Source organism: Callospermophilus lateralis, unplaced genomic scaffold (assembly GCF_048772815.1).
Source record: "Callospermophilus lateralis isolate mCalLat2 unplaced genomic scaffold, mCalLat2.hap1 Scaffold_101, whole genome shotgun sequence".
In the NCBI taxonomy this organism is placed as follows: domain Eukaryota; kingdom Metazoa; phylum Chordata; class Mammalia; order Rodentia; family Sciuridae; genus Callospermophilus; species Callospermophilus lateralis.
Window position 1 is genome coordinate 2,691,953 of NW_027510272.1, and position 25,871 is coordinate 2,717,823.

At 35.8% G+C, this 25,871-nt stretch overlaps 1 protein-coding gene and 1 non-coding gene across 2 annotated transcripts in view; one reads left to right on the top strand and one right to left on the bottom strand.

Moving 5' to 3' along the window:
* The window catches only part of LOC143386976 (transport and Golgi organization protein 1 homolog), a 39,724-nt gene that overhangs the window by 6,129 nt on the left and 7,724 nt on the right, over positions 1–25,871 (top strand). Inside the window, exons 4-18 of the mRNA XM_077107965.1 lie at positions 1,740–4,551; positions 6,134–6,337; positions 8,708–8,856; positions 14,739–14,870; positions 17,084–17,105; positions 18,018–18,106; positions 18,347–18,424; positions 18,511–18,621; positions 19,845–19,916; positions 20,114–20,218; positions 20,861–20,983; positions 21,082–21,190; positions 22,221–22,276; positions 22,365–22,455; positions 22,627–22,765. Coding sequence (XP_076964080.1) covers positions 1,740–4,551; positions 6,134–6,337; positions 8,708–8,856; positions 14,739–14,870; positions 17,084–17,105; positions 18,018–18,106; positions 18,347–18,424; positions 18,511–18,621; positions 19,845–19,916; positions 20,114–20,218; positions 20,861–20,983; positions 21,082–21,190; positions 22,221–22,276; positions 22,365–22,455; positions 22,627–22,765 — 4,292 coding nt within the window. The remainder of the gene's footprint in view (positions 1–1,739; positions 4,552–6,133; positions 6,338–8,707; positions 8,857–14,738; positions 14,871–17,083; positions 17,106–18,017; positions 18,107–18,346; positions 18,425–18,510; positions 18,622–19,844; positions 19,917–20,113; positions 20,219–20,860; positions 20,984–21,081; positions 21,191–22,220; positions 22,277–22,364; positions 22,456–22,626; positions 22,766–25,871) is intronic.
* On the bottom strand, positions 11,899–12,005 carry LOC143387595 (U6 spliceosomal RNA). Its single transcript, XR_013089861.1, has one exon. It is a non-coding gene; the product is annotated as a U6 spliceosomal RNA (small nuclear RNA).

Below are 25,871 nucleotides of genomic sequence, written 5' to 3' on the forward strand. Positions count from 1 at the left end.
CAGATTTTCATTTGAAATCAGACTACCTATAAAAAAAAGTTTGAAAGGCATTCAAGGGTGATTATATTATAATCTGAGAGTTTTCTAATATATTGAAACAGATATTCTTATAGAAGGCTGTTTACTCAACTATAGGGCTTTTCTCTTCTGTTTTATATGTGAAAAATAAATAATGTAATATATTTGTACTTGGCTATTAAATTTAAGAGGTAAATAATTTCATTTTACAGGCAAAAGGAGGTATTCCAACTTGAAAACTACTCATTGGATAGTTATTAGACATTTTAAGTATATTTAGGTTAAATTAATAAACTCTAACTTTAATACTAGGCTAGAAATACGTACTTACAAAGGTTTTCTTATTCTTAGTCATATATGGGATCGTAGTCATGTTATAGATTTGGAAAAGGGGACCTGAGTGTTTCAGGTGATGTTCAGTCTCAGATCTTTTAAGGCCCCAACTGCTTCCTTTATACAGCATTCCTGTATTGTGCTCTGACTTAAATTGATTTTGTGACTGAAAGGATTTCGTGTTCTAGAATTCTCACTTCAGCTGATTATTTTCTAGAGTTTTAAATTGTGTAGTAATTGATGCCCACCAACATTGAAACATCTTTGGGCAGCTCTTTGTAGTGGCTGTAGAATATGCAAGCTGCTAGGCTAGGATAGTTCTTGGATTAGATGGGGTGAATGGATAAAGTCATCCTGTTTGTTGTTGCTGTTCCTAAAATTTCTTCATAATCTCAGGGGCCATAAAGTCACTTCTGTTGCTTGTTGGACTTCATTGTTGGTAAAGAGAGTTAGTTCTTGGGATTTAAGCTGTGACAGCAGTTCACTGATTACAGAGAACTCATTTATTTTGAACTCTGCCTTTTCATTATGTTTCCCATTACATGCATCCCTCATGGCTTAGAAATGCATGTGATGGGGAGAGGAAATCACTCATCCCTACTACATTGAACTGCCTCCCCCACCCCCAGAACCCCCACAGAATATTATGAAGATTTAATTAGGAGATGGAAATTTTTAAAAAAATTTCCATTCATACTATGGCTCCTTTTATATGTCAATTTGCTTACTAGTGGCAAGAAGGAAGACTAAATAAATATATAGATAGTCCTGAGAGAGGTCTTAGTGACTGTGAAACCCTGATAAAGAGGAAGGTGTATAACTTGTGGAATCTTGTTTTCAGTTTGTTCTTGTGGTAATAATAATGTGAGGAGCCTCCTTAATATCATTCTTTATTTCATCAAATGTACTTGTATCTCAGTAAGATACTTTAAAACTGATTCATCTTTCTCAATGCTGCAGGATCTTCCAGCTTCTCCTGAGCAAATGATTAAGAATTAAATTCCTGAAACATAGGTGTAGATTTTAGAGCTTGAGGATCCTACAAGTGATACCTTGCCTTTCCCTACTTATGCTCAGAGCAAATTGAGAGAGACCCAAGAGTCAGGCTGTTGGAGACCAAATTGTCACCATTTTTACTCATTATGCTTTTTAAAGAATATGACCCATGTTAAAAAAAAAAGAAAGAAAGAATAGACTTTCTAACACTGTAGTCTAGAAAAAGACAGATTTACTCAGCCATAGAAGGAGTTAGCCAATGGGGGTTGGAGGAGGGTAATCTGGTTGACCCCAAAGATTCTTTAGAACCAATCCTGAATTTGGGAGCATGGATGAGTTTGCTTTTGTGACACTTTGTTATTGACACACTAATGTTTTCCTTTTCCTTACAGGAGACAGATTTTGTCTGTTTTGATGGTGGAAGAGATGATTTTGATAATTATAGTGTAGAAGAACTTCTAGGATTTTTGGAATTGTATGATTCTGCAAATGAAGATTCTGAGAAAGCTATAGAAAAAGTGGAACAATTTCCTGAAGTCTACCAGGATGTTGAACCTGAACCTAAACCAGTAGTAGCAAACTCAGAGCAAATTGAAAGTGCATTCTCAGAAAACACTATGGATCTTGAGGAACAATTTCTGGCTCAGAAGAACCATCCTCATGCAGATAGTCAAACAGATAATGCTCAAGGTGAACAAACTTCATTTGAACCCTTTGAAGAAATACTACAAGATGAATTGAAAGTGCCAGAAAGTGAAAACAACAAAACCAGCAACAGTTCTCAGGTCTCAAATGAACAGAAGACTAATGCTTATACACTTTTGAAAAAAGAAATGACATTAGACTTGAAAACCAAATTTGGTTATACTGCTGATGCACTTGTGTCTGATTATGAGACGACCAGACTGGTGACTTCATTAGACGAAGATTTTGATGATGAGGAATTGGATGCTGATTATTATGCATTTGATAAGGAAGAAGAGGAGAATGAGGAAAGCTTTGGGGAGCTCCCATTACTAACCTCTATAAGTGAAGAAGGCATGAAATTCCCAGTAGAGTTTGGAGTGGAGAAATATTCAATAGGTGAAGAGCAGAATTCAAATGAAGAAGATAAGGTTGAGGTAACTCTGCCCCCAGGCATCAAGGATGATGACAAAAATATACTGACAACCTTGGAGGATACTTTATTTATTGGCACAGGTGGTGACGAGAAAACAGATATGATGGATTTGGGGAATTCTTATTCAGAAGAAGAAAAAGAAGATGAGGAAGCTTTAGTTCCAGAAAGAAAACAGAAGAAACCACAAGCAGCAACAGATTATATTTATCCTGAAAGTGCAGAATATGGTCTTTTTGTGGAAACCTCTAAGACAGATAATGATGAAGAGCCAAAAGTGGACATCGAACTTCATATTAAAGGAAAAGAGACAGATGTTCAGGAGCCTAAGAAGCACCTGATGCAAGATGTTTCAGAATTAGAGGATGAGAAGATAGAAGGGATGATTGCATATACTTCTCCCCAAAGCAATAAGCTCAGCTCATTGCCAGCTGTTGAAAAGGGCAAGGACACATTAAAATCAGCCTTTGAAAACAAAGAGAATGACCTAAAAGAAGCAGTTATCCATATCTCAAAAGACTCAAAAGAAGTGAATGAAGAACTCTCTTCACCTGGAGAGAAGATTTTGGAAGATAGCTCAGAGAATAAATCTCTACATAAAGCTGTAGGGAGTCTGATGACCCAAGAACAGAGTAAACCACCAGAATCCTTGGGCATTGCAACATTCCTGGGAGATAATCAAAATGATACATCCAAAGATGGAATGGAGGAGCCAGGTTCAGTAAATACACCAACCCTGCACATAGACTCAGTGGAGCATCAACCTCAGGAAATTAAAGAGGGACTAGTTCTGAAAACTGAAAATCAATCTGGATTCTCCTCTCCAGATGGAATTGGTTTGTTAAGAGAACCGGAAGAAGAGGTCCACAGTCCCAGAAAAAATTTTTCTTGGCAACAAGAAAGAGATGTGATTGTTACAGTTAGTCATGTAAATGAGAAGATAGGGCTTTCCAAGGTCAAGGGTAAAGAGCAGTCCTTGGCTGAAGAATTGATTCAGCATAAGGCAACACAGGGGACACAGGAAATTAAAAAAACAGAGCAAACTGACGAGGTAGAAGTACCGGGTCTCCATACCGAAAGGCCAGCATCAGTAGAGGAGGATTATTATCCCCCTGAAGAGCTACTGGAGGATGAAAATGCTGTAAGTGCAAAACAGTCAAAAGAAAAACATTCTGGGATTCAGAATGTTAACCAGCACGTTCTTGAGAAAGCAATTTTAGAGACTATCAATCCTGATCTAGAAACCAAAGAAAACAAACAAGAAATGAGTATAATTTGGGAGATTTTTAAGAAAAGTGAAACCACAGCCAAAAGGGTAGACATGATGGACAAGGAACGAGGTGATATGGAAATGGGAAAGGAGGAAAGTCCTCTGGTAGATGAGGAAGCCCAGGGACTCTTTGACGGAAGTGATGAGGAAAACACTCAGACTTCAGGGATAAGTGAAGTATTTCAGGATAAAAATTCTGATGATCTTGAAAAAGACAACCCTAAGGAACATCTGAACACTTCAGGGTCTACAGAAAAGGCTACTGGAAAAGAAATCTCAAAAGAGGACCTTGAGGACATAGGGCATATCACGGATGCAGAAAGCCAGGGTCCTGCTTATGCAGATCTTGAAGATGATATACTCCCACAGAGTCCACATATAGCCCTAAAGCCAGAGCTTAGCGATCAGGAGGAAGACTTGCCCATAATCCGCAGCTTCTTTACAGAACAAAAGTCCTTGCAACGCTTCCTGAAGTACTTTGATGTCCAAGAACTGGAAGCCATGTTGCAGGAAATGTCATTAAAGCTGAAGTCGGCACAGCAGGAGAGCCTGCCCTATAACGTGGAAAAAGTTCTAGATAAGGTCTTCCATGTCTCTGAGTCACACATTTTGAGCGTAGCAGAGCAAATGCTTGATAATTGTGTGAATGATATTAGAGACATAGGAATAAAGGAAAGTAACATATTTGAAGAGGCTGCAGTGCTTGATGATATCCAATACTTGATCTATTTTGTGAGGTACAAGCACTCCACAGTGGAGGAGACTGCTCCATTGATAACAGTGCCTCCTCTACAGGAAATCTGGACTAAAGCTGAAGGTAAATACCTGCTTGCGGCTTGAGCTGGAGAAAAGGAGTTGTTCCATCCAGGTGTTTTTGTGTATTATTGTAAAGTTCTGTTCAGTTTCCATGTGCCTAAAGGAGAAAGAAGGCTGACTCAGGAGCCCCATATATTCCTTTATTCATTCTTTTGGGCTAGAGCATGAAAGGACATTGCTTATTCTTTTTTTCCTTTAGGACAGTTGGGATTGGTTAGCATGTTCAAAGAGAAATTTTATAAAAAGTTAGAGAAAGATATAAATGAGAAACTAATGCACAAAAGTAGACCTGTTAACAGTACAGATTTTATGTTAAAATTATAAAAGGGCTTTATTAAACATAATTTCTTAATCATAAAATATCTGTACTAGATCATGTGGGTGTGGAGTTACTAGCATAACTTTTTTTATTTTAGAATTTAATCTCTTTTTATGTGGTGCTGAGGATCGAACCCAGTGCCTCACCTGCACTAGGCAAGTGCTCTGTCACTCAAGCCTAGCCCTAGAATAACTTTTAATGGATAGCTTGCCTGAATTCCCCTCCCCAGCATTTATCTTTTGTGGATACCATGCTATTTCCAGTCTCTTGGGGGAGAGGTCACTTATTCTGGTTTTACTCCTCTGGGTTCTAAGGTCCTTGCATTCATATTAATCAAGGATGGAACCAGGATGACAAGCCTTATAATGTAGTGCTTGACACATAGAAGCCTTTCAATTAAATATTCGTCAAACTGACAATGAGCCCCAATATCCTGATAAAAGCTTTCTGTTTCCTGGTTTCATATTTGATCATCTCTATCCATTGTTTTTCAAAATGAAATATTTCAACTGAGAGTATATGATAAGAATTCCAGAAGGACATAAAGCCATTGGAAAATTTACATCCCAAGAATGCTAATTTTACCTGATAATTTGGGGAAGAAAACAGTTGTACATTTAATCAAAGCAGATATATTTTGGATAAGAATGCAAAGTACAAGTGAATGTTCAGGGTAGAATATGAAGCTGTGAAGAGATAATCTTTGCTCTGGATCCTATTGGTCTATGTCCTGAGCTCAGGAAGGAGATAGGTTCACCATTTGGCTCCTAGGTTACTTGGAACATATTTGAAAGTCACATTAGCAAGCTAGACTTACGGAATTCCCTTCTCTATACTGGCTCGGTGAGACCAGCACACTTGTAGATGAAAGAGTTCCTGTTATTTCTGAGCAGAATAGACATTTCACATTTTTGTTCTGGACCAGAATTCTCTTCTGCACATTTATTCATGTGGGTGTATGTTGGTTTGCCAAGGGAAGTTAAGTTATTGAAGCCTCTATCATAAATGTATTTGTTTATGAAATACTTTGGATTAAAGGCTTCTTTATAAATTTGACTGTATAGTTCAGTCATCCTTTAAATGGGATGAAAACAATGAACCCTCCCGTATCCTTGCCCAGTTGTTCTCATGGGCGCATGCCAGGACAAGGAGGGCAGTGTTGAGGTATCTGGAGCTGTGTGCTGAGGGGGAATGCTGATCATTGGGCTTAAGTGGGGGTAGATAGTGTCATCCAGCTGGCTCAATGCATTCTTCTCCCCTGTAGAGATGCAGCCACCCCATGAAGATGATTTTCCTAAAGAGAACACAAATCATCTTAATAGAAATCTTCATGAAGAGCCTCGCCTCCTGAGTCATCATTTAAATATGAACCATCCTGAAGAGTCCAGCCTCTTGAGTCAACCTGTGACTGAGGACATGGGTGTCTTAGAAGTGTCTCAGATCCCAAATACTGAGAAAGTAGACCCAGGTAAAGCTTGCCAATTTTTCTCTACAAAGTAGAGGCATTATCATAATGAAGGCTTTCAAGGATATTTGTTGCCAAAGGTACAAAATAGAGCAGAGAGTAATATAGGTACATGTGAGTTCAAAAAACAAAATCTCTTAAGTGAGAGAAAATCAAGAATAAAGATGACTAGAAATCAAAAATAGGCCAGAGACTGTAACTCACCTAAAAGCAAATGTTTAGCTATGACTAGCTTGTGTAAACCATTTACAACTAAAATATTATTCTTCAAAGGCCTTATGCTCTAAAACTGTAATTTTCAACCAGACCAACAGCATCAGAAACTCTGGGGGTGGGACCCACAATCTGTGTTTAGCAGGCCTTCCAGGAAAGTCTGGCCTGGTACAAGTTAGCTTGAGAATCACTGTTCATAGTCTCTTAAATTCTGTGTTTTTTCCCTTTTCTTCTAAATGGAATGTACTATACCTCAAGTCCTGTTTTGACTTGCTTCCTGGACATGGTAATTAAACTTTTTCAAATGCAGTCAATCGTCCAGATATTTATACTATATACTTACAGGAAGCAGTACAGAACTGCAATCCATTTTAGACTGACACTTATGAATACTTCATCATAGTGCACAGTATCCAGTGGGAGATGAGAAACAATTTTTCAAAAAAAATCCCCAATAATGGCATCAATAGCATTCTACTTTTGTGTTGCTCACTCTCATTTTATCAGTAAATTACATTATGACTAATTGTTTTATTTTATCCATCAAGTATGGTGCTATGAAGCCATAATTACTGTATTTTGTGTTTTTAAAGGTTTTGGTCTGTAAGCATAGCTATAGCATTATCCTGCACCAGTGCAGGGCTTAGCAGAACTGATCCTGACCCCGCCCCCATCTGCACACACAGAGTGTAGGAGAACTCATGGCAGGGGGGATTCAGTTAATTTGAGAAGGAATAACATATCAGTTCTTCCATTTTCCAGAAGACATTTCATTCATATATGAACACTACTGACTTCTGAACTGTGTTTAACTCCATAAGGTTCTGAAAATGAATCACGCACCATTAAGATTTGTTATTTTCATGCTCCAAAACTTTCAAGATTAGGGAAAACTTGGCTTACAAAATTAAGCATGAATTATTTCCCTGGCCTTTTAGGTTCCACCACAAAATGATGTCAATCACCTTTATATGTAAAATCTTCCCAAATGTCATTTAATGTGTCTCAAGTGCTGAGATGCTGAGCCAATGGGCAGACTTCACCAGCAGTCAAATTCATAGACCAATAGTGATTGGAGGGCCTGGGGTTGTAGCTCAGTGGTAGAGTGCTTGTCTAACATGTGAGGCACTGGGTTTGATTCTCAGCACTGCATACAAATAAATAAAATAAAGGTCTATCAAAAACTAAAAAAAAAAATTTAAAAAATTAGGCAAAAGCTTAAAAAAATAGTAGTGAATGGAATCTCAGGGTTGAGAAAGACCTTAGAGGCAACTGGTCCAACTTCCTTTTTTTTAGAGAGAGGGAGAGAGAGAGAGAGAGATAGTGATAGTTTTAATATTTATTTTTTAGTTATCTGCGGACACAACATCTTTTTTTTTTTTTTTTTTTTTTTTTATGTGGTGCTGAAGATCGAACCCTGGCCGCACGGCCAGACGAGCGCACTACCGCTTGAGCCACATCCCCAGCCCAACTGGTCCAACTTCTTAATAACTGCACGTTGGACTCCTAGCTGTTTAATCAAACGTACCCCAGGCTCATGTAACTCATACTGAAATTCCACCCCTACAAGCTCTCAGGTCTAATTGGAATTCTACCTCATTCACAGAGCCTCAATGCAGGTCTGTACCCAATATCCTTTAGTCTCTCTTGATATTACTGTGTTCTTTTTAAATAGCTGTCATCTGTGCACTCAATAAATAGTTGTTGAGTATCTCTGCCAGGTGCCAGATGCTGTGTTAAGCCTTGGCTCATTCCACCTGTAAATCTGCAAACCAAGACTCCCTCTCTTTCAGCTTTCCTAAAATTTTTAACACAAAGTTTCACCAGCACTAAATCCATGTTTGTTGAATGTCACCCTGTCTATATATCTCTGGTTTTAAAAATTTTCCTTTAGTAAATATTGTTCTGATAGCAGTTGTATGGCCATGGAAGTAGTGGAGAGTAGACTGGAAATTGTTCATTTTATAATTGAAGGGTCTGACAGCTCTAATTAGGATTTTGAAGTTTTCTTCTCTGTGTTAATTGTCTTTAGGAGAGCCACATATTCCAGGCACTGTGATTCATATATTTAGTGAAACACTGATGAATATTGAAACTGAAGAGAGACAATTCTTATTCTATAGCATAAAATAAAATAGCCATTTCCCCTTTCAATTTTAGAGCTACTTATAACAGAAGGTACTCCTGTTGATGATGCTGATACAGAAAAACAACTAAAGGACATAAAGTTAGAAGAGCCAGCAGATGCCACCCTTTTGGACAACGTGCTTTCCTTGTTATATTCATACTTGCTTTATTTCACTAAGATGGTAAGTTTGACATAGTTTCTTCAATTAGAATGTTGATTATTTATTAGTTTTTAAGTGGCTTCTGGTCATGAAGTGAAGAACTTAAAATGTCTTTATGAAAATGACTCCTGACCCTTTGAGTAGATAGCTCCTAAAACAAAAGCCATAGGGGTGTGGCTTAATGGCTACTTAGTTTAGCATATGAGGAAGATTTGCTGTCTACCAAGGCTGGACATTTGTACACCTGTAAAAACTTGGTTCTTCCCCTCAGAACCTTTCATTCTGGCAGGGAGATAATAGCATTCACTTGAAACACAGTAAGATAATGGCAGAAAGAGAGGTATTTATTTGATGGTAGAATATTATTGTCCATAAATGCATTTATTATGGTTGGAAGGGTGATCAATAAGGTCAGAAAGTAGTTGAGATGTGTTTGAAGCACAGGCCAAGGGCAAACAGTAGTGTGACATGTGGTTTGTTGTTGATTAGAGAGGCTGGGGTGGAGGATGGTGGGGGAAGCTGGCAGTCAGAAGAAATGTGTTCAGAGAAATGGAAACATGAAGAAAAGGATATTTGGGGAGGCCAGGAGAATGTGAATAGTTGGTGTTGTATAACGTGTGAAGTTGGAGGGGGATGGTCAGTTGGAGAGGCCAGCAAATCTTAAAGGAAGTCATGAGCCAAAGTAGCATTAGACCATTAATAGTGGGGATCCTTAGAAAGTTTTAAGAATGAAAGGAATTAGGTTAGATCTGTTTCTTAGAAAGAGTCACTTAAGGCTGACCTTTCTAAAGAAAATCATGATCCAAACAAGACATTTAATCTGTCTAGAAGCTTATCTAAGCATTTTAGGACTTACCTCCCCGTCATGGTATTTGTTGATGTTGGACTTTTAGAGTTTAATTATAGGAATGAGAAAGCTTTTAGAGCTTGGAGGATAAGATGGTCCTAGGGCCATTGTGACAGTAATCCTTCTCAACTGAAGTTGTTTCCTGTAAGTTGTGTTATTTCAAGACTTGTTTAAGAAAAGTGATGTTGTTGTTTTCCTTGTAAAATGTATAGATTTTGAAGCCAGGTACATCTGGTTTCAAATCCCAAGGTTATCATTTAGAAGTTTGGGCAAATAACTAAACTTTTGAATATCAGATTCCCCATCTGAAAAATGTAGATAATGCTTACTCCAATCATAAGAATTAAATGATTTGACAAGGTAAAGTGTCTGGTGAGATGTCTGGCATTTTGTAGGGTTTTACCCCCACGCACCCCCTAATTCTCATGTAGGCAGTCAGAGGTGGTATAAAGACAATGAATACCTGGGGAGGAGAGACCACCAGGGTGGAAAAGATGTGATGGGGAGAAATTAATCAGTTTTCAGTTGGCTCCATGTTTGTTCATGGTGGTGGCAGCCACCTGGGTAAGGAGTATGTACAAGCCAGGCAGTTAGAATAATGATATTTCCAGTGATTAAAGCCCAGTCTTCCACAGTCATAATTTGATTATCAGAATGAATCAACATCACTTGGAAAGTTTACAGCCTCATGATATGGGAAGGATTTCTTTATTCATATTTTTAGGTATGCACAGAGCCCTCCTCTAGGTCTAGGTCTGGGTACACGAATGTGGTGCAGGTATGGTCAGTGATTTTGCGGTGATAGGTAAGACATTGACGTGAGTGGCAAAGAAGAGGCACAATGTTACGAGACTGATTTGAAAGGAGCCTTCAAAAAGGCATTTTGATGGCCTAGTATGTACAGGACATTGTGCGAGGACTAAAAGAGTCTAACAGGTGTAAGGCATGATTGTGATTTTTGAAAGCCTTAAGAAAAGGACTTAACAAATATTTGCAAAAATTATGAACAAGTCAATGTAAAATCTTAAACAAGTAGTGTGATATCTGATAGGACTGGAGAGTAATAGGCTCTGATGTGTTTGGGAGATGTGCACCAATCAGATTCATTGATCAATGGAATCTTAGTAGAATCTTAGTGTTAGAAGAAACCTTGGAAGGCTGTTAGTCTAGTTTCTCACTCATTGCTGTAATTTTCTTTACTGTGGCCCTGACGAGTAGTTATGAGGCCTGTACACCAGTATTTCCTAGCAGGAGTCACTCTCTTACAAGGCTATATGTTCTTCTGTTGTCTAGTTCATCCTTGTATTGACTCCAAATTTTCCTCCACATGATTTCCTCTATAAAATTGAATTCTTTTCTACATAGAAATCCTTTAAATATTTGAAGTTATATCTTAATTTAAAAATTATTTTTAGTATTTTTATCATGGAAACTTTCAAATAAGAGCAGAGAGAATAGTAGGGGACTATAGGTAATCATAACATACTGTACATTTCAGAATACTAGAAGAAAAGATTGTGAAAGTTTTACCATAAATGATGTTTGAGGAGGTAGATATATTTAACCTGATTTAAACGTTACATAGTGTATACATGCATCAAAATGTCATGTTACCTACTTCAATAATTATAATGTTTATTTCTATGTACTAATTAAAAAATAAATTTAATTAGGAAAGCTTTAAAGAAAAGCATAGAGAATAGTATAATGAACCCATGGGCCATCACCCAACTTAACAGTAATTCCTTGATAGCCAATATCAGTGAGTTTTTTTTTAATTTGTTCTAATTGGTTATACATGATAGCAGAATGCATTTTGATTCATTGTACATAAATGGAACAAAACTTTTCCTAGTTGTACACAACACGTGTAGTAGTCCTACATGTACCTCGGGTAATGAGGTTCATCTCATTCCACCATCTTTCCTATCCCTATGCCCTCTCGCCTGTCCTACCTCCCCTTTGCCCAATCACAGTTCCTCCATTCTTTCCATGCCCCTTGCCACCCACCTCACCCCCATTATGGGTCAGCATCCACTTTCAGAGAGAACATACAGCTTTTGGTTTTTGGGATTGGCTTACTTCCCTTAGCCTGATATTCCCATTCACCCGCAGATGCCATAATTTTTTTCTCTTTTAATGCTATAAGTAACATTTCATTTTGTATATGTACCACAGTTTCTTTATCCATTCATCTGTTGAAGGGTTGTTTCCACAAAACTAAGGAATGCTTCACAAATGTGGGTGTCATCCTTGCTCAGGGACCATGCTAATTTTTTCTGTATTGTCCCAATTTTAGTATATGTGCTGCCAAAGCAATCACACTCTGAGTTTTAACAAATGTAGATACCCATGTAAAAACTACCATAATCAAGATATAGAACAGTTTTTTCACTAGAAAAGGGGTTTCCTTGGGATCCATCCCAGTGAGTTCCTTCACCACCTGTTCCAGGCAACCACTGATAACTTTTTTTTTAAAACTATAGATTCATTTTTCCTACAGTACTATTTCATATATATGCCCCTATAAGTGGACTCATATCTAGGAGTGCAATTGCCTCCTATGTTTAATGTATGTTTTTATCTTATGTGATACTGTCAAGCCATGCTAATAAATGACCACAATCATTTTATACTTCCACCAGCAATTTAGGAGACTTCCACTTGACTTCACCTTCACTAGCACTTGGGCCATTCTAGTGGGTATGTCTTTGTGAGTTTATTTCCTGATAACTAATGATATTGAGTGAACTTTTTTTTTTTTGAGATAGGGTCTTACTAACTTGCTTAGGCTCAAACTAACTTGCCAGCCTCAAACTTGGTATCCTCCTACCTCAACCTTCTGAGCTGCTGGGATTACAGACATGTGCTATCATGCCTGGATCAAATACTTCTTCATGAGCTTGTTGACCATACTGTTCTTGTATGTCAACTCTCTCTGGTTAGCTGGAATCCAGACTTCTCCCAGCTCAGTGCCAACTGTGGGATTGGTTAGCTTATAGTTGTTCTTGGCCCTCGCAGGTACTGCTTAGAATGTAGCCCCAAACTGAAGACCACCTCCATGCAGATTTCTGGAACTCTTTTTCTTTGTGGCTCCCATCTTTCTGGTAGTTTTCTCTACATGTTTTTGGCTGCTTAATCTCCTGGAACTCTGGTCTCTTTCTCCTCAGTGAGACTGTTAGGCCCCATTTGGGTTCCCCTTCCCAAACTGAGGTCTAGAGGGTGCCTCAAGGTAGAATGCTCACCTATTTGTTCTCCTTCTCTTAGGGGTGACAGTTGCATGTCCCTTGTGGCTTTCTATCTGAAAAATAGCTCTTTAAAAATATATTTTGACTGTGCATGGTGGCACATGCCTTAATATCCTAGTGGCTCGGGAAGCTGAGAGAGAATCATGAGTTCAAAGCCAGCCTTAGCAAAAGTGAGGTTCTAAGTAACTCAGTGAGACCCTGTCTCTAAATAAAATACAAAATGGGGCTGAGACTGGGGATGTGGCTCAGTGATCAAGTGCTCCTGAGTTCAATCCCTGGTACCAAAAATATATATATTCCAACTTTCTGGTTGCTTTCAGTGGGAGAACAAGTCTCATATAAGTTAATTGATTTCTCCTTTTGTTGTAACTTTTTGCAATAATTGAAAAAAATACGTTTGTGGGACTTCTAGGATATATTGTAGTTTTGGTGAATAAATGACATCCCCCTGGTACAACAATTTAACCTGTTTTCTCTATTGCCTTTTTTTTTTTTTTTTGGTGGTGCTGGGATTGAACCTCGGGCTCCATGCATTCTAGGCAAGTGCTGAGCTAACAACCTCAGCTTCTCTCTGTTGCTTTATATTTCTTGGAAATTAATAGTCAGGTTTAGGTTCAATTCTTTTTCTTATGAAAACTTAATAGGAAATATTGCATTGACATATGCATATCCTCTCCTTTGATGTTGACTACTAGTCAACAGTGACGTTGGTGAGATTTGCTAATATATTATAGGTTGCAAAATAGCAATGGTCTGAGTTGCTGGATTTTTCTTTCTTCATTTAAAGGATGGGATGCCTACACAAATAAAAATTTGATTATTCTTTTTTTTGGTGGGGGGGGTATTGGGAATTAAACTCAGGGGCATTTGGCTAGTGAGCCATATCCCCAGCCCTATTTTGTATTTTATTTATATACAGTGTTTCACTGAGTTGCTTAGCAATTCCCTTTTGCTGAGGCTGACTTTGAACTTGCTATTTTCCCTCCTCAGCCTCCCTAGCTACTGGGATTACAAGTGTGTGCCACGGCGCCTGGCTATGATTGATTATTCTTTACACAGATATTTGGTTTGTATAGTTAAGGCAGGAGATAAATATTTGATTCCTTTTCTTTATTTAAACACTTTTCAGAATAGTAAGGTATTCTTCTAGCTTATCAAATGATACCCAAAGGGGCTTGAAATCTTTTTATTGTTTCATTGTTTTTATTTGTTGCCATAAAATTAATTAGTTCTTTCATATATTTAAGTTTTTGTCTTAAATGAATTTTTTAAATTATAAAAACCAGGTTATCTAAGACAAAAGATTGATCCAGAGGGATTCTAGCCAGGTGTTAGACAATGTGATGATATAGGGCCTGTTACAAACTGGAAAATTTAAAGTATGCTCAATTTAAAGTATTTAGATTCAGGCTGGAGTTGTGGTTCAGTGGTAGAGCGCTTGCCTAGCATGCATGAGGCACAGGGTTAGGGTTAGGGTTAGGGTTAGGGTTAGATGGTTAGGGTTAGATGGTTAGATGGTTAGGGGTTCGATCCTTAGCACCATATAAAAACAAAATAATGTGTCCACCTGAAACTAAAGATACATAAATAAATTTTTTAAAAAAGTATTTAGATTCATTATACTTGAAAACACTGCAAGTGAACAAAAAATATAAGACTGTCAGTATCCTTTCTCTTGAAGAAACTATTGGAAAATATTGAGGAGGTGGATTTCTCACGAGGAGGTTGGTTTAGAATTGCCATGATTCTTTGTGACTGTTTTGTTATAAATTTAAGGTTTCCCATTTCTTCTAATTTGTCTGTTTCAGCTGTTTACTACATTGCCTGATGAGTATCAACCTGGGCCTGATTTTTATGGACTACCATGGGAGCCTGTAGTTTTCACTGTTTTCTTTGGATTGGTATCCTTTGTCATTTTCTTTTGGAGAACTGTTCTTGTTGTGAGTAAATTAACTTACTTATACCTTAGCACATAAGCACAAGGATTATTTTATATAGTCACTGCCCCCCCACTTTTTTTCCTTTTCAGTTGCTAAAACACAAATTAGTGGTTTAAGTCAAACTAACCTTATAAAATAATTTAGTGTGGGTGCAGTTGGTAGAACTGGTAATTCTTACAGCCATCCTGACCAGTAGTTTCATACGTATCAGAAGTCTTAAAAGTGGGATAAAAGATGGGATAGGTTAGATAAATATCCTTTTATGTAGCATATATGTCTAGTAATCTATATTAAAGAAATAACTATGCTTTGAAGATTTTGGTAATGTTTTTCAGTGGAACAGTGTATTAGATTGAAGACTTAGCACAACATAATTCATTTAGGGGATATTGTATGTTCGCTTAATGGAATAGTAGGCAGATTTATCTATTTCAAAGCTTTGAGGTACAGAAAATGCTCACAATTAAATGTGAAGTGGAAAAAAAAGCAGAAACTAAGATTTAAATGTTGATGAACTGTATGTTAATATAAACACATATAAACAGGGGGAAATGCTACAAAGAAATACAGTAATATGAGAAAAAGGAAATAAGATAATTTTTCCAGTCTTTTATATATATTTTTCCCAGATTTTATGATTTGATCATATGTTCAGAAAATACCTTTTTATTTGGAAGTATAGATTATGTGTTGTCCAAAAATCCATTAAATGTTTTGTTCATTAAGTCTTTTTTTTCTGAGCAGAAATAGTCTATCTCTGTGTATGTGTGTACATATATGTATAAGCGTATATATATAAGCTTATACATACATATGTTTGTACTGTAGGTCATTCTGTTTCATAGTTATTTAACATAATTGGAAGAAAATTATTTTAGGTAAATGGACTTTGCATATGAAAAGCCTAACAGTTAAAGAGGCCAAAAGCATTGGATACAAATCTTTTCAAATCTGAGTGTTCTTTTTCTGATTTCTTAATTATATCAGACATATCATTGTTAAGGTAAGTTTCCTCTCCTTGTACAATTGAGTGTAAAATCTCTTAAAAAGCATTCCCTTCTTAAATAGAAGAATCATTTGCCTGGATTCCTGTGAGGAATTTTCACAGTTGAATCTCATTGAACTTTTTCTCAGCTAAAAGGAAAAAGGAAATAGAAGGATAAAGAGAAGGGAAAAACATGAAAACACTTTATATTTCTCTCTTGTTTCTTTCATTTCAAGAAAGAAACAATACCTGTTTCTCTTTTCACTAGGTTTTTTGGGATCTGGTTCCTAGCTGTTGCTCCTCAGTTTCAGCATTTAACTTTGGAGCTTTAGTCTCTTCCTTAGATGACTGCTTTTATGCTACTTCCCATTTTCTTCTGTTGTCATTTTGAGTAAAAGGTTAGCAAGGCTATGACATTAAAGAAATGCCATTTCTTTCTGTGTTGGAGTTTTCTGAATGCAATTTCCTATTACGAAGATCCCATGGATGATCCATGGACACATCTGAGTATTCCATCACCATTTATAACATTTGAAAGGACAAGTATATGCTAAGTTACAAAGAAATTTAGTGATGTTTTTAAAAAAAATTCTGCTTAGGTTTTATTTTCAGGCAGTTTATTGCTGTCTTTAGGAAATGATTGTTTTTGTCCTTTCCAGAATATGTTAATTGTCATTTCTCTTGTTGCTTGTGCATTTTCTTCTAGCAGTCTTCCCTTTCAGATTTCTTGCTATATATTTAGTGGTTTGTAGAAATAAGATGATGTAGCCTATTAGTTTCTAAATTCAGCCAATAGGCAAATTTAAATTGGAGTTCTAAGATGTTTTCTGGTGAGTGAAAGTGGCATATCTTAGTACAAAGATTATGCCTTAATATCGTTTCCTCAGATTCCTTTTGATTGTTTCTAGACTTTATCCTGGTTATTTAGAATTCTCAAGTAAATGATTTTGAGTACACACACACACACACATACACACACACATCTTTACTGTGAAATAAGGTACATATCTTAGTGTGTTTATGTCAGAGCCTATTTATGAAATATAACTACCAATTAAATTTAAAATGCTTGTTAACCTTTACTTATTTTTAATCCTATAAATTTATTATTCTGAACCAGAATGTTATTAAATTCTCACTTGGTTATGATTCTGACTGCTGTTTTAGGAATGCTGTTTCTATTGAGCAGATGTTTGACATCAAATTTAATCTTTTTTCTCTCTTCTAGGTAAAAGATAGAGTATATCAAGGTAAATTTTTAGGTTTCTTAAACTTGTATTGTATTGGTGTTTGATGTGTGTTTTATGTATGTTAGAAGTAGATACAGTGACTTTTAATGTCTATTACTTTTTTTTACCTCCTGAAAATTTTACTATTCCTAGGTTGCTAGCATGGATAACTGAGTAGATGATGCTGGTTCCAACTCTGAGATAGGAGATAAAGAGGAGGAACAAATTGTGGATAGGGAGATGATAAGTTTTAATTTGGGGCAGATTAACTTTGAATATTGATGTAATGCAGATGTATTACATTTGAAGGGTATTTCTATGCTAATGATTTAATCATGCATTAAGTAATTGAGTAGATAATTTAAAGAATGGTAATGTGAATCAGTATGCTTTCATTTCTGTTTTTCTTTGCAAAGAATTAAATGATTCCATTTTCTGAAAAGAAAGTGTTTTGAGAAGGGAGGAATATCAAGCTACAACACTTTACTGTATTTCCCATCTGTGAAATAAGCTTAAATTGAAATATCATTTTGGATGGGAAGGGTACCTGGAATTGAACTCTGGGGCACTCTACTGAGCCACATCCCAAACCCCCTATATTTAGAGACCAAGTCTCACTTAGTTGCTTAGTGTCTCGCTCTTGCTGAGGCTGGCTTTGAACTTGGGATCCTTCTAGCTCAGCCTCCTGAGCCACTGGGATTACAGATGTGCACCACCACACCCAGCAAAATATCATTGTTCTTATATTTTTCTTAAATTTTAATAATTTTATACTCTTATTGCTAATAAGCATAGATTGCTTTTTAAAAGCATACTAGTTATGCTAAGAAGTATTTCCTCATAGTACCATATAACATGTCTTTACTTTTAGTAGATTGAGTAATTGGATTTCATTTAGTGATTGTAATAATCTTGTGTATTTCCCCCTTTTAGTCACTGAACAGCAAATTGCCCAAAAGATAATCAATTTCATGAAAGAAGATGAAGAACTGATTCAGAAATTTTCAAAGTATGAAGAGAAGGTATAATTATTTTTTTGTTTCTTTCTCCCTTGGTTCTAGCTTGAATCATTTCTACCTGTTTTAATTTAAAAATCATATTTTAAAGTTTTTACTTCATTATTTCCTACAAATCATCCAAATTCTAAGCAGTCATATGTATTAAGTACTGCTTTCTTCTGGAAAGGGTCACTTGTCTGGAAGTAACTTGTATAGTAGCACTATAATTTGTGTATCTTAATTCTGAATGCTTTATTTACATAGATAAAGGAATCAGAGAAACAGATCCAAGAAACCATGAAACAAAATATGATTCTTTCTGATGAAGCAACTAAATATAAGGTAAAAATCCCTTCTTTGGGGGGAATTACATTCTAAACTCAAAAGTAAATGTAATGAGTGAGTAATCTTGACACCTTTTTTCCCAGGATAAAATAAAGCTTCTTGAAAAAGCTAAAGAATTTCTGGATGAGAGAGCTAAAAGTCTTCATGTTATGTTAGAATCTGAAAGAGAACAGAATGCTAAGAATCATGACTTGGTAAGAGTTTTGCTGCTAAGTGTTGCTTTAATTTGGCTTTTGAAATATTTTGTAAAATTGGTTAAGTTGAACTTAGTCCAGCTGTTAACTAAAGTAAGATTAGGAGTCAAGGAAGTTGAACCCACATCTGTGCCCATTTTGTGGAACTTTTAAGTACTGATACAACAAATTATTTTTATGGGCCTAGGAAATATTTTTATTCTCAACCTTGGATAATTTTCATATTGCTTTGCTCTGCCCTTGGAAACATGCAGATCAACTAAAAAACTATTGTCCAATTGAACAGTATTTGTTTACTTTTTACTTGAAAGAGTAATGAATTAATCAATTTTCTGTACTTAAAAAAATTTTACTTACATATTTCATTTTCAATTTCTATAAGTTTCTGTAATTACATAAAAGTTGCAAAAGATAGTAGAGAGTGTGTTCTGAAATATCCTAGCCCCAGGTAAGCTTGATCACCTAGCTGAGGTAGTATTTATCAGATTTCGTCACTGTAAAAATTCTTTCCAATCCTTTTCATATTATATTCTTTGGAAGTTACCATGCACAACCCACAGTTAAAGTATGAAGAGTTATGAGCTCAGGATGCAGCTCATGGTAGAGCACTTGCCTAGCATGCATGAGGCCCAGGATTCAATCCCAGGCATTGCAAACAAAGATTGGGGAGTTATGTCCACTTCCTTAAGGAGCTAATATCTTTATAAATTTTTGGGAATTCTTCTGTATGTGAGATTAGTCTATTCTCCCTTAAATTTTATCATTTTTTACTTCAGATAAGAAAATTTTAAAAATGATCTTGGGAAATTTTTTTTCTCTATCACTAGAAAAAAAATTACTAATTTGAACTGATTTATTTAAAACAGTAATTAATTAATTTTCTATGCCTTAAAACATTTTATTATTGCATTATGATTTTCTATACTTTGACCTCTTTTTCTGGTTATCTCATAAACAGTAAGGTTGTGGATGCCATGAAATATTTATGACTTCATTTTCCCTCATCTCTTTCAGTTCTTTATTTTTTGCTTAGTCCAAAGCTGGATCCCCTGCATTACTGAAATGTAATGGGATGGCTTGACAAATATTTTGTTGTGTTTATCTTTTTTAGTATATATATGTGTGTACACACACGCACACACGCACACACACACACACACACACATATCACTATTTCTACTGAAATCCTAATGCATATTTTGTGTTCTGTTTTCACCTGGCAGATAATTGAAAATAAGAAATCTATAGAGAAGCTTGAAGATGTCATTTCAGTGAATACTTCTGAATTTTCAGAGGTAAAGCTGCCAACTCTTGCTAATGGGATAGTTGGCATAATGGGATATTAATACTATATCTTAGTTTTGTTGCGGACCAAAAATTTGAAGTGTGCTAAAATGTGCAAAAAATGAGAACTATATGATGTCTGGTTTGGGAAAGTATAACTTTGTTTTTTCTTTGGAATTAATTCACTAACTCTAGTGTTTTGCATTAGCTTCAAATTGTCTTTAATGAAGCTAAGCTTCGTGAAGAGAAGGTGAAGTTGGAATGCTGTCAGCTTCAGAAAGAAAATACCATACTTAAGACGACGAAAGAGCAGGTAAAGAAAATTTGATGTCATACATAATGTAAACTAGAGAAGTGAATATCATTATCTTGTATCTTTCTTGGATCTGTTTCTGAGGTAAGGAATATTCATGTAGGACCTTTTCTAGATATGCAAAGTTTAAACATGCTCCCTAAATTGAGTGCATATATATGTTCTCCATCTGTTTTGGATTTTTGGATTATTGCTTTTCTTATCAAATGTCAATCAGTTATTATCTTGCATAGCCTCAATGAAACGTTTTAAACCAGAAAATTAAGTATTTTATGATCCTCTTTTGAGTAGTTACTGATTCACTGGCCAAGGGAAGATTACATAATAAGGAATCTAAATTTAGGAGACAGTCATATGTGCCCAGCCATTCCTGCTGGAGGTAAATTATTTGAATTGGCAGCAATTTTCTGGGGAATGCAATAAACAGGGTCAACTTCCTGAGAACTCTGATGTTCTTACTGCAGCTGTGAGAGTTGGGGCCACTCTGCCCTCTTCCTTAACCAAGGTCTCAACCCCCTCCATTGAGGCAGGCCACCGAGGAGTATGGTTCTCTATTTCTTTGTCTAAGTCTTGTAGTCCTGATGTATCCAGTGCAGAAACCCCTCCCTAACCCACAGGAATTCATGTGTTTTGACTTTTCAGTTGCAGCAGGAAGTCAAAGACTGGTGTACATCACACGCTGAGCTCAGTGAACACATCAAATCATTTGAGAAGTCCCAGAAAGATTTACTTGTATTTCTTAATCACAAAGATGATACTATTAATGTAAGTTTATACTCCAAATACATGTTTCATCTCATGATTTCTCCTGAAATCTTCTGAATTAAAATCGAGAGTCTTCCAACCTTTTGCTTCTTTTCTAGGCTTTGACTAATTATATCACACAGTTGAATCGGTTACAATGTGAATCTGAATCTGAGGATCAAAATAGAGAAGATGAGTCAGATGAATTAACCAACGGAGAGGTAGCAGGTAAGATCAGTCTCAGGGAGGTTGAATCCTTTTTTTGCTTTCCTGTCTTTAATTAAGTATTTATACAGATGCCACTTTTCAGCTAGCTGATTTTCTTCTTAAGCTTCAGGGTTGTAGACACATATCACTGGATCTATAGATATGTCTGTTGCATTGGCAGAGGTGGGTTGCTGGGGTATAATGTAGCAATAGGCATGTGAAGAACACTGACCTTTTCTATCCCATTGAAAACTAGTAAGTACACTGCAGCTACAATAGTAACATCCTGTACAATACTTAGAGTATTGAACATTGTACAGTAAGAGAAATTTAATTCTTATGCAGATGATAGTTGATTTTGATACTCATCATCTCTATGGCTCTGTGGTTTTAAGGTCCACAGTCAGTCTTAAGAGTCCAGAGGTAGTTGGAACCATAAACTAAGGCTGTGAGAACAGAGTCTAGAGACTATCAGAAAGCTAGAGAGAGGGAGTGTAACAGTGTTTACTGATGAGGAAAATATTTCCAGATGTTTTCTCCCAAGTTGGATATTGCTTACATAGCAAGTATTTCAAACCACACCTGGTAGTAGATTCAGGGAGAAAATAGAGGATTGAATCTTTCTAAATAAGACACTTACTTGCCCAGGTGAAGATAGATCTGAGAGAGAAGAAAAGCTTTTATCTTACAAGAATAGCATAGATAACATTTTAGTTGTGCAAACTAGAAATTCACCTTTTTTTGTTTTGTTTTTAAGACAGACAGTACTTTTATTTATTTTTATGCTGAGGATCAAACTCAGTGCCTCACACATGCTAGGTGAGCACTCTACCACTGAGCCACAACCCCAGCCTGAAATTCACCTCTCTCTCTCTTTTTTTTAAATCTAAGCTTGCAATTCTCTTAAAAGTCATTAGTCTAATCAGTTTAGTTATTTAATTGATTTTTTTTCTTCTGGTGTTTGAACACAATCATTATTTAGTTTGGGGAAGTTAGGAGAATATAGAGTTAAAAGTAAGGAAAGAAAAAGCAAAAGTCTTTTGTTTTTTAGGTGATCGGAATGAGAAGATCAAAGATCAAATTAAGCAGATGATGGATGTCTCTCGGGTATAGTTCTTTGTAAGAGTCCCATAGTGCCTGTGAATTCTTCCTGTGCCTCACTTTTAAGAATACCTCTATTTTCTGCAATTTTTAGACACAAACTACAATATCAGTAGTTGAAGAGGATCTAAAACTTTTACAACTTATGCTAAGAGCCTCGATGCCCACAAAATGTAATCTAAAAGGTGGGTTCTTTTTGAGAAGAAATTGCCATGTTGGAAAGACTTAAAATTTTATTGGAAAGATAAAGAATGGCTTCTTGCTTTCATGCTTCTTACTTTTCTTGGCACTACTCCCTCAAACAAGTTCTTAAGTCCTTGTACACATATAGAGATAAGCTGTTTTATCCTTTACAGACCAAATAAAGAAATTAGAAGGTGACTGCAATTCACTACAGTCTTCTAAAGTTGGACTGGAAGAGGAATGCAAAACTCTAAGGCAGAAAGTGGAGATTTTAAATGAACTCTACCAGAAAAATGAGATGGCACTACAAAAGTAAGATTTTCATTGTTTGTTATTGTTATCACTGTGTGAACTAATAGATAATTTTATGTTTTCTTAAGATTATTTACAATTTCTTCTAGTTGTAATAAGTAGAGATTTGTCTTTTTTCCTTTGTGTTTTGTTTCCTATAAGTTGCATTTTTCTTTCCATTGTCAGTCTTAAGAGTCCTGAGGTAGTTGGAACCATAAACTAAGGCTGTGAGGACATCGTAATCAATTGTCAAATTCATATGAAGGCAGGAAGTGGTAAAATGGTATTAACAGTCACTGATGTGGAAATACCTCTCAAAGTTCTAGACCCTTTCTATGATCTCCCTATTTATTTTAATTACCTTTCATTGTGATCAGTTATGTAATTCTAATGTTTTGAACTTGTATCTCTAACTCTGGACCTTTAAAAATACTGAGTGATTTGGAATGACATGTTTTAGTAGAATAAAAACTTCAAAAAGGGATAATATTTACTTATTGATGGTACAAGTTTTGGACTTGAATATCTCAGATGTTCACACAAAATTGAACTGTGGCAAGGACCTTAGGAGTTATGATTACAGAAGTACTTGTTTGTAGAATATATTTATATATTAATCTTCTTAGTGTGGAGCTAGTTATTTTTTGAAAGTTCATTTGAAGTTTTTAATCCACAAAAATACTTGGATTCTCTAAAAATAGGTTGTGTCAGATTTTATTTGTTTGCACCTGATTTTACTCTTCGGTATATATATATATATCTTGTAAAGCAAAGACAGACCTTCTTACAGACCTAACTATTTTTAGGTATTTTGACTTCTGTTGCCTAATTAATGCATTAAATATTGAAACCTTTCCATTAACTTTTCTAAAATTCTGTGATCTCCAATCGACCTTTTTAGAATCTCAAATTTTTGTTCAGGCCAGTTCTAAATTCCTGGCCTGTTTCAAAGAAACATTTCTCATTTTATCACTTTTTTTTTTTAAAGAACACTTGTTTTCTCTGTCCCTACTAGTAATCTGAATGACCTAAATGGCAATTAATTTTTTTGTAATGCAGTTAAATTGTAGCACTATTTTTCTCAACTCCTCCAAAATTCATTCAGTCATCATCTGTGGTTTTTACTCTTTTTACTCATCCCCAGGTACTATGTTAGTTCATGCCTGTGTCATCTTTTCTGTTTCTAACCTAGATCATCTGTCTTCATTCTACATTTTTTATATTTGTATATAACTTATTTCAAATTCTTAGTAGTTTTCTCTATAGCCGCTTGAGTGGACTTTCTAAAATATAAGTCTGTCCATGTCAATATGTGCGTGTGGTTTATGAAGAATTTGCTTTCTATTTGATGACCTGTTCTTTTTTTCTTCCTTGTATCTTTTTAATAGTTTAAATATTTTTAATTATTTTCCTCATCCCCTGTATAAGCTTGATGTAATCATAAATTATAATGGAATTATAATTATATAATTATAATTTTATTCATCTTCTCATAATTTAAAGGCCATGGTATATATTCTGGATTTAATAAAAACCTGACATAGATTAATAGGTTTATTATTTTTTTTATGGGCTTTAAGTAGCTCCTGAATCAGATAACTGTTGTGGCATTGTATGTTAGTACTTCATATACTGTGAACTCCACAAGACATTCATTCAATTTATACACATATTTAAAGTTTCTGTAGTTCTGCATTCTACACTGTTGGTTTCTTATTTGAAATTATTTTCATTCTATTTGAACATTGTCCTTTAATGATAGATTTGATTAGTGTATCAAAGGTAATACAGGATAAACAGAGAATAGTATTTTATTCACTAAATATTGCTACCTTTATAATCTGTATTAGGTTGACATGAACTTCATGATTAGAGTTAAAACCAGTTTCCATTTTTAAAGGATCTTTCTTTTGGCTACTGAATTTTGACTGTTACTTAGTTTTAGCAATTTAAAAATATCCAATTAATTACCATCTGTTTTAAATTTTTTCTTTAAGGAGTCCATTATCATTGTTGTTTGGTCTTATCCCTCTTCTAGTTTCTGTAGTCCTTTCTCTTTTTTTAACAGTTGTATTGGGAAGTGCCTAGGTGTAGTTTTCCCCACCCCACCCACTTTTCCTCTTGCAGTTATGTTGCTTGGGACCATTAAACACTTCTTGAATTTTCGAGTCTTTTTCTAAATGTTGATTTTACCTCATTCTCTCTTCTGATTATAATAATGTATATTAGAATTTGATTTCCCCTGCCTCCTACATTCTGGATTTACTTCTTCTGGATATTTTCTTCTGACCTATGTTAAAAGCTCTAGGATTTATTTCACTTCCCAAATCTGCTGTTAAAATCATTCATTGAGTTTAGGATTTTAAAAAATTCAGGGTTTAAAATATTATTTTAGTTGTAGATGGACACAATATTTTATTTTTTATAGGATTTTTTAAGAGAGAGAGAAAGAATTTTAATATTTATTTTTTAGTTTTTGGCAGACACAACATCTTTGTTTGCATGGGGTGCTGAGGATTGAACCCGGGGCCGCACGCATGCCAGGCAAGCACGCTACCGCTTGAGCCACATCCCCAGCCCGACACAATATTTTATTTATTTTATGTGGTGTTGAGGACTGATCCCTGTGCCCCACACATGTGGGGCCTGTGCTTCACCACTGAGCCACAACCCCAGTCCTATTTCAGTACTACAGCTCAAACCCAGGACCTTGAGCCATGTGCTCTACTATTGAGCTACCTCCCCAGACTCCTTGCTCTTTCTCATAAGGGACTAGGGTCTTACTGCTTTCCAAGCTATCTTTAATCTCATAATTCTGCCTCTGCCTCCTGAGTATCTTCGACTGTAGGTAGGTCACCACACCCAACTATTTCTTTGTTTTATAGTTTCTAATCCTTTGACAAAATTCATAATCTTTTTTTTCCTCTTTTGTGGTGCTTGGGTTTGAACCCCAGAGCCTTGTGCATGCAAGGCAGCACTCTACCAACTAAACTATATTCCCAGCCCTGAAATTCATAATCTTGACTTTACTTTTTTGACTATATAAAGCACAGTGATTTTAAAACATGTGCGGATAACCCCATTAGCTGGTTTCCTTTTCTGTGGGATTTTTTCTCACAGAATTTTG